The 14,148-nt window shown below is 42.2% G+C and overlaps 1 protein-coding gene across 1 annotated transcript; it reads right to left on the bottom strand. All coding sequences in view use genetic code 11, as the record gives it.

The window, feature by feature from the left end:
- Positions 1 to 518: 518 nt before the first annotated feature.
- Positions 519 to 13,725, bottom strand: EGR_03788 (F-box/WD repeat-containing protein; the record flags this gene model as incomplete). The annotated part of the gene is made up of 12 exons (XM_024493037.1): positions 519 to 662; positions 1,791 to 2,153; positions 2,889 to 2,967; positions 3,822 to 3,910; positions 6,377 to 6,472; positions 8,308 to 8,663; positions 9,647 to 9,883; positions 12,054 to 12,195; positions 12,495 to 12,537; positions 12,574 to 12,635; positions 12,709 to 12,907; positions 13,706 to 13,725. 12 exons carry the CDS (start codon positions 13,723 to 13,725, stop codon positions 519 to 521), a joined length of 1,830 nt encoding a protein of 609 aa, XP_024352498.1.
- Positions 13,726 to 14,148: the final 423 nt, after the last annotated feature.

Genomic DNA, 14,148 nt, shown 5'->3' on the forward strand with positions numbered 1-14,148 from the left:
TATTTGTGCTCGATTACTAAAAAAAGGCACGAACAATGTTGCGTTCTTGACCTGGGAGATGGAACATGCTTACATCAGGCTTGTCGACGCAATCCACCTAAAGGGAAGCATTCATTTGCTGGACGAATATTGCTTCGGTGAGGGAAAACCGATCAGGCTTCCTGATTTCTGCGTGATTTGAATCATCCAATTTCGGTACATTCGTTCTACGTAACAACGCCTCCGCTATGAAGGATATCAATTGTATTTTCTTCTGTTATCTGCCAGGTACATAGCAAATGACAGGTTGTTATACAATCATCCCTACAATCATTAAAAGGAAAACGACGGAACTTCATAAAAAACAAGAAACTGCAAACGTGTTCATTCAGTCTCTGCCAAATATGCCTAGACGAGGACAGTACAAACGACAAAATGCACAAAGCATATCCACAGCATGGCCAAAGAAAGGAGAGAAGCAAAAGTCAAGTCGTGGAGGGAAAGGTGGAGGGGTAGGGGGAGGGGTGTCCAGTGCGAGGCTAACTGACATCAAAGTCGTAGAGGATGACATTTTTGTCGTAAGAGCCAGAGATCACCACGGAACCGTAGATGAGGAGGCAAGTGACCCCGTCCTCGTGACCGCGTAGGCACCCAATCGGTGTGTTCGTGTCGGCACGCCATACCTAGGTGGGAGAATGGCAACACAATGTTTCCCACTCACCGCAATGATTTGAAATATGACACGTATCAGATGAGCACGAAGTGAAAGCTGGAGATTCTCAATTCTTTAGAGAAAGTATACGACTATCGTGGATGAGGAGTCAGAGGGATTAATCAATCAGTCAGGCAATCTGTAGCCACTTTCTTCATTTCTCAGGTTATGGCTGGGTGGTCGGGTGGACCCCCTTACCCCTTGATGACCTTCGACCATCATTTTCAAACGTTTGTTTTCTCCCCACACTGGGCACTCGTGCGCATGTGGAGACAACACTGCGTACCGCAGAAACGCATTCCGGTCCCAATACCCAACAATGACGAAACACCCTCCCGACCAGTGCTATGTTCTTTGCCAATCAGCTGTATAGGCTCAGAGTGGGTACTTCTGTCCCAAAATGGAGGAGCAACTGATTTGTCAGGGTGAGGTTGTCACAAGGCACACCCAGAAATGACTAATCACCACTACTACTTTCCAGAAAAAAAAAACGAGTGCGGAAAAGTGCCTATGCACGGAAAACATCCCCACTGTACACCCTCTCACTCATCGTCTTTGGAAAGGTGTAAGACGCCGTGTAGTGTTTTCTTCCGAGAATGGAACATACTTGCAAGGAAATACCAGTGCTTTCTCGCCAACTATCAAGTGGATAAATCTGAGCAGCAATTGGATTTGTCCGAAGTTTACCCCACACGATCTTAGGAGTGAGGTTTGGGTGGTAAATGAGTGTTTTGGAGGAAACCAGTGAGGAATATGCTCGTTCACTTAATACAGGGAGTAATATGGCGGAACGGAGTTTATACGTCCATTAAATGCCATGGCCACTGAACACAACAAATCCCTACTCCTTCCATGAAGGCATTACTCGCCCCCATCGAAGTATACCAAAATGGCTCCTCCACCATCAAAGCATCCATCTTATCCACACACACATTTCGGATGCAATGAAAGGAACAATGACGCAATACGGAATCATATAGGAAAAGAACAAAATGCCTTAACGAGGGTTTGACAAGCTACCAAAACCAAATATGGACAGTTAACCACTCAAGTAACCAGACACAAGAAACGACCAGTTATGAATGAGGCGGAAATCTACCTTGATAGTCTGATCGTCACAACCACATAGCAGATGCCATCCGTCTCCTGCCAGGCATCGAATCACCGCACCCGTCGATTGTGCATTTTCAGCTTCTACGCACAGCTGTTCTAGCAGTTTGGGACGTTCCCAATTCAGCGTCGTCGTTGACGACAACTTGTCCACCATAGCAGGCTGCAGAGCTGGAGGAGAGTGAGGAATACGCCACACACAAATGCGACCATCATGATGCGATACAAAAAGGCGTCGACGCTGCACGTCTAGATGGAGACTGGTGACCGGAGTGGTCCAAAACTCGGCTCCCGGACGCGTGCCCGGTCGCACGAGGGTGTAGTAACAGGCGGCGGTCTTCAGACTCCAGATCTGTGCAAGACACGAATGATAAGGGGAGGGCTCGAAGCAGATGAAATCGACTACAAGTATACGCACTGAAACACCAAGAAAACAAGCAGCCTCTATGCTGATGACAATGGTAACGACAGAAACGGCACATTTGTCGCATTACGAGGAAAAAAGCAATTACAATCTTGGTCGCGAATTTCCACATTGTTACGGAGTCTCATGCATCCAAACTTTTCACCTACGTGATGCCTAGGGATCTAGTCTTTGTAAAGATGCTCTGATGATGTTTTGCCTGTCTGAATTCTAAATTGGCCACGCGACACTTCAAAGTGGACTGAAACTTTGCTCCCATGAGGATGGCCCGGGACTTTGCTAATGGCGTCTAGTCTAATAGCCTCTCAAAACTTCTGCTCGCTGATTCACAAAACCGACATCTAGACCAACTTCAAAACACGTCCGTGGAGGTTAAACTATCCCTGCATGGAGAAAAACATGGAATTTGCCCGAAAATTCCACGGCCCATCAACATCAGTACAGATTACCATGATGTACCAGTTCAGACATTGGTTTGATCCATGATGAAAAATGGACGAACGTTTTTGGCCACACAACACATTTTGCAGTTAATATGTCTATGATTAACGAATTCTTAAAATCACAATACGTACAAAGTAATCACGCGGAGAAATGCATGCAAGAAATTGACTTTGTAAATAAAGCTGGCGATTTGGCCAAAAGGATATGGTCTAAACTCACTCGAACGGTGTTGTCGAGAGAACCGGAGTAGAGGAGAGAATCGTCATAGGTGAGGCAGACAACACCGGCTGTGTGCCCCCTAAAAAAACCAAGAAGGAATAATGCACACACTGCCAATTCTTTCAAATAACTACGGAGTCGCCAAAACTATGGATAGGTGTCTTGTCTGCAAAAGGATCCCACAGAACCTTCCTCTATCATTTACTGCCCAATCATGCTACTGATTTGTGAAAACAAGTAGATCCCATTACAATTCTCATTGCAAAGGATACCAGTCATGAGTCAAAAGACGACTTCTTCAATTTTAAAAAAAACACTCTTGAAACACACTGTATTGTGAACTCGCTAGCCTACGCAATCAGGACTTTTGCCGAGCACCATGGATTTCCGCCTGCGTCCAAAATGCTACCAATCCTACCGCGCATCACTAATGCATCTTCCATACAGCTACGGTTTACTACAGCTTCAGCGAAGAGTGGGCGGAGGGCTACAACCGTGTCCGAAACGCAAACACAGTTCTTGACACAATTGAAAATGCTCTTCAACATAATTCCGTGTAAAGAAGTTTTGAGCGTTTTGAGAGTGGGTATGCGAACATATCACTTCTCCCTTTTCATAAACGTAACTTCACAATTTTCACGAACATGAGGGCGTTGGAACAACACGTCCGATTACCCTCCGCGAATTGGATGTAACGATTCCTGTCAAGAAAGGCCAACTTCATTTTCACAGCAACATGCTATTTCAACGCAATGACAGTGGTTTTTGAACAGATGAGAAGTTCATTCTGCCCTTTTCCTCAGCCAACAGATTGGATAAAGTCGTGTACATCACAATGAATACGAAAACTAAAATACCATTGTAACAAATCACAGGTAGTTGCGCCAAAAAAAGAAGATGCGTTAAATAAAAAACTGCTGACGGAAGTCTTACCGAAAAATCGCCTTTTGACTACTAGAAGCTAGGTCCCACAGTCGAATTGTGCAGTCGTAGGAGCCACTGATGGCCTTCGTCGAATCAGCCTATGAAGTAAAAAGGAAAAAGTAGCTTAACGTTTAGCAAGCTCATAATTGTCAGCGACTGTTATTTTAATCCTTCTATGGGTATCTTTTGCGTGAAACCACTGACACGTCAGCAAAAGGTGGCATTGCCACACCAGCGAACCTCGATGCGACAGCTTAATCAGTTATAAACATAGACCAACATTTTAAAGACTCCATATATGGCAACTGTGAGCCTCAAGTCGCATCACCACATCGCGCACTCATGAACACCGTCACATAAAGTGAGAAATTCCACACAACTAAATTAGAACATTTATGGTGAAAGCAGAATAACGAGAGATGGTTTCGCATTAATCGACTGGAAATTCGTTTAAGTGTTTTCTTAAGTAGTCTTGGCTTAGATCCGATCCACTCGCCGACTTCAGTGATATTGTGTACCAAGTCTTCCCTGAAGTCGTAATAAATTATCCCGGTAATGGAAAACTAGTGTTGGTGTCAAGAAGGGCTGCGAAGCTGTGGACTTGACAGAGAGTCCCTACGCCATTCGGTGGAGCTCTAATCACAGAGACTGAAGATCCTCGTGTAGATAAATACACCGTCAAACAAAAGAATAAAAAGACACGTCTGCCACCATTCCGATTTTAAATTTCTAGATGGCCTCGTTTAATATTCGTCATAGCAATGGCTGGACACCCAAGATTGTATCAGGTGATTCAACAAGTTCCCGGTGTTATCAACATGCCTCACTGAAATGTCTGCATGCAACTCGTAGGTAGGAAAATTGTAAAACTTCGCTGTTTTGTTTACTAGGGTTAGAGAGCCTAGACATTTGTCAGTCCTTCAATACCCTTCACTGTACTCTGTACCAATTTCGCATGAATACTTTGAACCTCCCAGCATTTATCACAAAATGTCACTTTAACCTAATACGTGCGATTTCAGTTTGTCTGCTTTATGCATACAGACAGGAGCTGCTCTTGCAGTAGCCTGTCCACAAGAGCATAAAGCATTTTGATAAGGTGTGGTGGCACACCATACTACCCAGAAGTGATTGGAATAAACAACTACAATGAATTTACTGATGAATGACCAAATTGTGGTGGTGGTGGTGGTGGCTTTCGTATTGTAAAGCCAAGTGAACGAACATATCATTGACCATGACCAAACAGTCAGCTCACTACCCACTTCAAGCTTCTGAGACGCAAACCGCTTCGTGCCCAGAAAAGAACAGAGTTGAGTTGTTCACTTGCTGAAGGCAAAATAAATGTGACTGAGATTTCCACACAACTTGATGCCTTTAAAACTCGTACAACACCAACAACAGCTTTTTCCTTGGAAGCAATTTGGGTAGTAAGGACCAGTCGGTTAGTCAGTCAGTGGGAAGAATCCCATGTTCCCATTCTCATTCCTATGCAGCACAACCCAAACGCCTCACAGTCCGCGGTTCTCCAAGGCCACTCTGTAGGAAGGTATGCACTTTAAAATGCGATGGGATGGGATGACGATAGATCCTCACTTCATCATTCACACCCCTCTGCCAATGTTTCTGAAAGCGCCATGGATACGTACCGCCTTTTATAGTATTAGCTTTAGACGGACGCATGTCGTGAGTGAAATCTAAATCAAAGTGCTTTTGAAAAAGAGAAGTGAAGCAAGTAACCTGGTAATTTCATTGACGATATAGTAAAAATGGTCCACCTGAGTAACGAACAGGCGATAGCAGTAGTAAAGCGAAGTCATCTACTCCACGAAAGCAGAAATTTTTAACTTTGTGCAATAAGGATTCTAACGAACTAACAAGGAAGCAGAAAACAGGTCAAGGCCTCACCTCTGAGTTTGCAGCGCGCCACAAAATTAAGGGTTGAGACTGGTAAAAAAGTGGACTTTTCACAGACGTATCACCTATTATTCCACATTTTGTGTGAAACATGCGATCTCGCAATTCATGAGGCCTCTCATGGGGATCAGGTGGACCATGTTCTTTCACCTGGCAGGTGCTAAAAGCTTCAAAACAAGCATACAAAGAGGATTATTTTACGACCGTAGTGGAGAGGTAAAGGAGTCCTCAAGAGGAGCCTAGAATGCAATGGAAAAGGCTCACAACGAATATCCGACAACACAAATTCATGTTGGAACTTTGAAAGCCAAGTTCATGGCATGCTCTTTGTAACGCAGTAAATGCCAAATGCGAAACAGGAATAAAGGTAGGAAACCTGATTAACAACTGCTGACAATAGTCAATTGTTAGAAATCGCAGTAGACGACGTCATATCGCATTCCACCACACCACCCAAGGAGCTTCACAACAATCTATTTTTACGCGGCAAGGATGGAACAGTCACAATGCACAAGGCGATAAGTGGAAAATTTTAACACCTTGTATTTTATTTCAGCAACTATTTATAGGCAACCGCCTTATTGCAACACCCCACGTACTCCATCAATTCAGTCTCTGTTTAAGAAAAGATGAACCGGCGAACTCACTAGGTCAGATGAAGCAGTAGTACCGTCAAATTTACGCAGTGTCCAAATCCCAACTGCGTGGGCGTAGTAAAGACCACTCGCCAGTGGGAGACTAGACTAGGCAGTTGGGAAATGATGCTGAGACAGGAAGTTAGAAGTAGGTTTCTGACCTTTGAAAACAAAGCAGTCTTATAAAGAGAAATTTTTAGTCAGCTTGTGACTCAATTGAGAAGCGCGCATATCGCAATGGCGTTTCATTTAATAGTAAAATAATTCAAAAAGTTTGCTATTTGGGATATTCTGTGAATTTATTCAATCATCTCTTATTTTCAAGCAGAAACGAAAGTTTCCTGTTCAAATAGGGCTCTGATTCTTTAAAAAAGAATTCAATGGCAATTTTATCACCAGAACCACTCAAGTTGTTTATTCACACCACCTCTGAGTGGTGCAGTGTGCTAACACACCTTGTCCGAATGCTACACACATTAGGAGGGAGATTTCTGCGGCCTTGGATCCAAATGCAACTGGATGCATGGAACAGACAACCTCGAATTACACGCATTAGGTCAACGTGACCAACCTTCATTGAAGCGAGGAGATTTAAAGTAATACAGAGTACAGTGAAGACGAATGTCTAGGCTCTCTAATGCTAACAAGCAAAGCAGTGTGTTTCACAAGTCCCCTCCCTGCACGTTTCTACTAATCATTTCAGCAAAGTGTACTGAAAACCACAAAACTTGTCGAATCACCTAATACACCCTCGGTTCTCCAGTCACAGAGTTTAAATGTCGAATCTTGTGTGCTCAAAAGGAGCCCGAAAGAAAATAATATGGAATGATTTAGAAAGCCTTAATCCGGATGTCAGTACTGGTACCTTATGAAGAGATCCTACGTTTCACTGGATACCCCACTCAAATGAATTTAAGGGTGGTCCACAAACCCGTGCATGGCCATCCAGCAATCACGCACATTGATTTGACCCTCTGTTTAACAGCACATTTGCCCTCACGGGATCGTCAGCATCCAAAGCCAGCTTCACTAAACAGCATGGACCTTTGGCCAAGTATATGGCTTCCCAGTTCTTCTTGGCGCTAACACACCTTCTTCACTGTCGTCATGGCCTATTACGACGTCAGGAAAGACTCGGTGCACCACATTTGTGAAGTCGAAAGGTGCATGAGATCAATCTGAAGAATAATTTGGGTCTTGCTTCATGCTTTCCAAATCTCATTGTTAGTAAGACAATGACTGAATTTATGGAGAATCAGTGTAGGAAGATTAAAACAAATACTCCTAGACTTCGAATTTTTTACGGTAACTGGGGATGCAGTGGGTTGAAGCTTCAACGAATCTTGATCACTTGCTAAATAGGCCTACTACATTTACTTTAGAGTAAGATGGTGTGTTTGGTCAAATGCTGACCATGAAACTTCGTCAAACTCGACTTGATTCTTTCGCCGAATGCACAAAGCGCGACATTCAGAATTGTCGACAAGGAGTACAGCACATACCATCGGTAACAGGTAGTATTTAAAATAGGTAATTTTAGCAAATAGGGTCTTCAATCCTGTTTCGTGGTTAGCTGCAATTCACACAAGGACCCATCACGGCCTAGACGGAAGAGCAACCACGAAGAGCGCTAGGAACGAGGGAGGGAGCAATATAGCAGAAGTGTGCACGCACCTTCAAGAGATGGTATGGCTAACTGAACTTAATAAGCCTTCAACTCTTAGATTAAAACAATAACCCAACTCATCAAAACGTGTCAATACAAAAACATTTTTGATACAAGAAAATGAGGAATGACGTATTTCCTAATCTCATCAAATTGATTCCAAGACATCCATCTCTCCACGCATTTTGAAAAAAAAGAACTCTCGCTGACCAAGCTTTGAACGGAGCCGCGAATTACTAACACAAAAATTCCGACGAGAAAAGTAACAGGGAATTACCTGGACGCACCGCACCGTGTCAAAGTGTCCCTGTAACGTGCCAATGCATGTAATCCTCGACCACTCAAAAGTGGACGAGAGACGCCACAGTTTGAGACTCGTATCCACCGAGCCCGAGATGAGTAACGCCTCCGGTGGCTCCCACACACTCGGAGAAAGAGGAGTGACGGCAGGAGAAGTAGGAGAGGCGAGAGCAGGAGGCAGGGGCAGCAGCTCCAAACACCGCACCGCACCTGAGTGACCCCGCAGCGTCTGTGCCAGCCAGTTGGCGTTTGAGCACACTTTCCACACACAGATGGTGGAGTCAGCGGAACCACTGACGATGCGATAGGCGTCGTAAGCTAAGCAATGCACGGCTGTGGGGGGAGGAGAGGATACCACGTATGAAGTTGTGGGTTGAGCTCAAGAGGGAAAAATGGGTTAATATTGCGAAAAGGTGTCACAAAACATCTTGTATAGATACTGTGATACCATCTTAGGCCTTTGAAAGAACCAATGCGGAAGCACAGAGAGCAGTTAGAAACATCGAGAAATGTGCCGGACCAGTAAAGCCATGACTAGTGAACAAATCACGATTAGCTAGAGCAAAACTGAAACTATTTATTAACTTGAAGATTCTTCCTCTTAACTTAGGTAAATTATTGCAAATAATCACCGCAACTGTGGAATAGTTTCAGTTTCAACCAAAAGTTCCCCAAAAAGCGGCTGACATTTAGGTTGCACTAGCATTATAAAATCAGTTAATTTTAAGCGAACCATTGCCAGTTTGTCCCACGCAGTTTGCAGTAAACGCAAAAAGTGGGATTTGCCAAAGTTACCAAGTATGGGAGTATTCTCTCCGTTCTTAAATACAATTACCCGTCTTTCGTTTCCACACAGCACTTAATTGTAATTGACTCAAGTACTCTTATGGTGGTCCACGCAGAAGGGTGATCAGGAAGAACCCCAAGGACAACACTCGAGACAAGATGAGGACCACGCAACAATACTTGTTTAGCTATAGATGTTGTGACTCGGCATTTTCTACTCCGATAATAAGAAGCCCCTAGTGCTAGTCTTCCCATCCCTTTCCAAATCCCCATACCTTAAAACGGCTTCAGAAGTGATTCAATTGCTAAAGCACAACACTGAATGATGGTTTAAATAAATAACAAAGGAAATGACTCCACTTGCCCCCTGTATGTCCAACAAATCGTCGAATGCGATGTTTCCCTTGCTCCCAATTTTTGCGAACCTGATAGCGCCATTTAAATTTTTGAAACCACTGAAAAGGAAATGCAAGTGGACTTATTTCGAAATCAACACATCACATTAATCACAGCTATCCATTGAGACAAACAACGCACATCCACTCCATCGGAGGGGGAGGAGACATCAGTGGTAGTGGTGGTGTCGGTGGAGGAGGGTAGATTAGGGAAGAAGAAATTCGCATTGCGACACTCCAGGGGAGGTGGGAAATCTGCGTCCAGATTGGGTAGCGACCACTCAGGACTGCAGCAGAGGCGTTGAAAGAGGCGGGGATGGTGCGTGGCCCGGTTCCAGGCGCGGTTGACCTGAGATGCGCGCATTAGGCACTCTGGGTGCACGACAGGACAAAATATCTTAATGGTGCAGTGGAGTGCTAGTAATTAGTGGGTAACTGATCGGTGGAGAGTGTTTCGACGGCTGATAAGGATTCTTACAACCCAGCAATTGAATAGAGAAGTTGAGCGGTCTTTATTTACTGATGCTTACCCGAATTCAGTAGCGGATTCAAATCTCACTTACAAATTTGCTAACGCATGGAAAAAGATAATTTGCCATCGCCCAAAGCGATCCTAGCACATGTTCTGCTAGAAGGCAAAAATTAGTAAAAAAGGTTTTCAAATTTTTAGGAACAATTAACCATGAAAATCCAAACAGAAAAGAGCGAAACAGCAGAACACTAAATTGCATTTTACAGAAACCATTTTTCAATGTTACAAACTGCAAATTGAAAAACGAAGATCACAGTGAAGGCGTATAGAGTACATAGGTGTTACATACTACTGATCTCACAACTTCAGTAGCAGGTTGGATGTATGCTTTTAGAATTGACACATCGGAATGGGCGAATTTACATTGTAGGAATAAAAATATAGATTGAAATCTTGTACGATTTTAACTAATAATAAATTGCGGATTGTATGAATACGAAAAGTAATTTAAGGACAGCGGAAAATGGAGACAAAGCACATCACCACTTAATTGCATGCCATACTTCGATGTCATCTCAAAAGGTGTCACCAACAGTTATTTGGTGACCTACAAGATTAGGGCTTCCAGCTCGTAATTCACACACACTTCAACGAGAATAAAGTGACTTTTTGGCAAACATATCCCAATTAAAAAAATGAAAAATCCAGATCAAGCCGCAAGTAGTTTATTTATTGGTGCTGCTCAACTAAAGCCTAATTTTAAAAACTTGGCGAGTCAACAATTGTCTAAGGCTTGCACTTTCAGTTCAACGTGTCACGGCCCCAGCAACTGCATATTTATAGCCTTACAGCCCACCCTCACTTCCATAAAATGGACTACTTGTAAACTTTGGTTCCTTCAATCACCTGCCGACGCTAGCTGAGACACACATACATAGGATTTGGTCGAAACAAAGGATCAAACATTCACGCCTTTTAAAGGCCAGTTTAAAGGCACAGAGGGAGAGATAATATGACCTGCGGAAGGTAATTTTGTGATAAATAGGTGTTGATTAAACAGTTTTCCAAAAGACCGTGAATTATTTGGCACGAAACGTGAGACATTTCAGAAAACACCAAGTTGACCATAAGAAGATCAAAAAACATCTTTTAAAATACAACCTAACTTCCGTTTCACCCACAGCTTTCACGTAAGCTTATCTTATACGGAGTAAAACGGAAATAGGTGAACATTAGGGGACATCGTAAATCGATGGCCACTGTCCACAAAGTCTAGAGACAACGTTAAATCACCACAACTTCAGCTTTCTTTTATAAAAACACTGGGATAGGATGAAATTTTGGCAATAACATTGCAATATGTACGAGACGGGACGTCGTTTTTGACTAAATATTAATCGTTTGGGAAAATTGCGTTGATTAAAGCAATATTTTACCAGGAAATGCTTGAGTATACCAAAATGGTTTGAACAATTGTCGTTAAAAATTCCATGCAGAACAAAAAACCATCAATTGACGGTTTTATGTCTGAAGAGACACAATTCATCCTTTGATATGAATAGCACCCATAATCGTTGATAATCTCCCAAATTTCAAAGAAACTGTATCCAGGTGTCACCTTCGATTTCACCAGCTCATTTGGAATGAAGTTGGGAATTGGAAGATCTTGTGCGTGGTTGTCACTACTGTGATAATTAGTATTTCATGTGTCATCCGAAGCCATTTTTAGGAAATCATAAACAGATTGAGCACGTATTTTACGCAACGTAACCAAAAAATGCCTCGAGAATGCGATTTGCGTCGTATGCGATCCAACAGGATACAGTGCCCACAACTGTTCGAACATCAATCAACGAATAAAACACTTGTTTGGTTGGTGGTTATTCACAATGCTGCGACAAATGATTTTGAGGATATACTTCAGTCTAATTGTCTATTTTAACTCTTTTAGTAAATGCTGGAGGAGATTATGATGGTTCAAATTGATTAGCAACAGCATAATTTGAAGTAAACACCATTTCTGAAAAGAAAGGGTTGAGTGAATTTAAAAAAATAGGTTATAAGCCTTACCAGGACGGAGATAGCTGAAGATCCGGAGAACAAGTTCCAGTGGAAGCCACTTAACAAAGTCATGGCAGTCTTCTTTTTTACAATCTGAATGAAGTCGTGATGCCAGTCGTAGACTTTCGAAGTGATTCAACCGCAAATTTTCCTAAATATCAATTATCACAATTGTAATCACGGATGACGGCACATTCTTCGTAACTCATTATGTAATCAGTATAGCCATGAAAATCAAATGAGATTCTAGATGTAACTGATAATTAATTGAAATTTCCACAATAAGTAACGTTTTTAGTGAATCACTCACAGACATGTCTTCCAGTAAGCGATGCTTCTGAGAAGTGGAGAGCAAATGACAAAGTTTTGACACCAACTAAAAAGTCGTTATGGAATGCCAGTAAACATGCACTTATTAGTATTTAATCTGAGTTGTAAACTAAAGATTACCTGGAATGACTCACTTCCATCCAGTGTGACTTTGACATCACGTCTAATTTCAAAAATAAAAATTCGAAAGAATACTTACTGTTCGGAATCCGATGACTTCGGCTTAAAACGCAATTCATAGAGAAGTGATGGTCCATCCACCTACGATAATGAAAGCAAGGAGATTTTAAGTCTTTTGCGTGATATTAGCAAACATGGAGGTATTGAAGTGTACCTCAACTGAAAAACATTCGGAAAGGTCAGGTATGCCAGGACAATGTCGTTTTGAGCAAATATTCATTTTACTTGGAGCTGAAAAGAAATCCAGATGTTGATTATGAAAAATCCCCGAGGTGTAATAGGATGTCGACAATGAAAACACCACGATATCAATAAGACACACAATGCCAACAGAAAGAGACTTGACCGAACGGCTAAAAAACGCCTTAAGACAAAAGTATTCACATTTTCTTACCATAATAACTTAACCAAGTTATGCATGAATTACTGGACCATAGTAAACACTCAATGCTAGGTTGCAATCCATAAGCAGCCATAAAAGAATTACTACATAAAGAGCAAGATTCACTAACTTCAAACTACACCAAATAAACTGTGCAAGCGTCAGATTAATTAGCAAAGAATTAATTTGGCATAAAAATACCAGCATGACGAACTAGAACAAACCCTAAAGCACTAGAACCACAGGTTAAATGCATCCGGCTTCTAATTGGTGGAATGATTTCTAGGACAAAATGTAGCATTAGCATATGCCTATTTAAAAAATTTATTCACTTTTATGCCTGCAAAAGGGTTTAGCTTTTAATCATGACTTATTCACATATATTTGAATATTTTATGTAAAATCAAACGCCTCTTATGCTCCTGACTCATTGAACTTTGTACTATAGACCCAACAGCGATTAGTGTGAAATGACTTCCTGCTAAATGCGAATTAGCTAGTGTACTCATTTAGTTCATCGCAAATCGTATTGTAGCACCTCAAGACTTTCCTAAAAACAAAAAAAGGTATTGTACTCGGATAGAGTATACATATTCGACATACAGCCCATCCGGCGAGGTACAATAGACAAGGCACAGTAGTTCTTTACAAATGCCGACAGTTAAACAGACATCCAGTGCATTACAATACAATCCATATTGTTCGTAAATAGATTGTTTAAACCATCATTAACGCCAAGCATACGGCACATTCGCAATTCAGGGCTTACAGTGTAGGGCCCCGGGTCATACCTGAAGTCACAAGAATTCCTAATACTGTGGCAGAATACACATTGCCCATTTTGTGCTGCATCGTGCGTCTGTTCCAAAGTCTAGGTGACCAGGCATACTATGGAGGAGTATGTATTGCAGGCGTGCCGAATGGCGAGGCTACCAGCTATAAAAAGTCTTTTGTTAACTTGATGAACACGAGATCGCAACTATGAATTAATCAGGGCCCTAGATATTCCTACATAGCCAAAAAACTCCCTCGAAATCCACGCATAAGCAGCTATATTTGTTTAATTTTCTATAAAATTGGATGAATACTGGTGGGAGTGTCTTTTTCTCAACCTCACTGGCCTGCTCCGCATTAATATCACCTGACCATAAATTGAGTCATTGTAATGTAATGCTTGGATGGGTTGTTAAAATTCGCGTTTTGGTTATGCGG

Source organism: Echinococcus granulosus (genome assembly GCF_000524195.1).
Source record: "Echinococcus granulosus chromosome Unknown EG_S00021, whole genome shotgun sequence".
Classification (NCBI taxonomy): Eukaryota; Metazoa; Platyhelminthes; class Cestoda; order Cyclophyllidea; family Taeniidae; genus Echinococcus; species Echinococcus granulosus.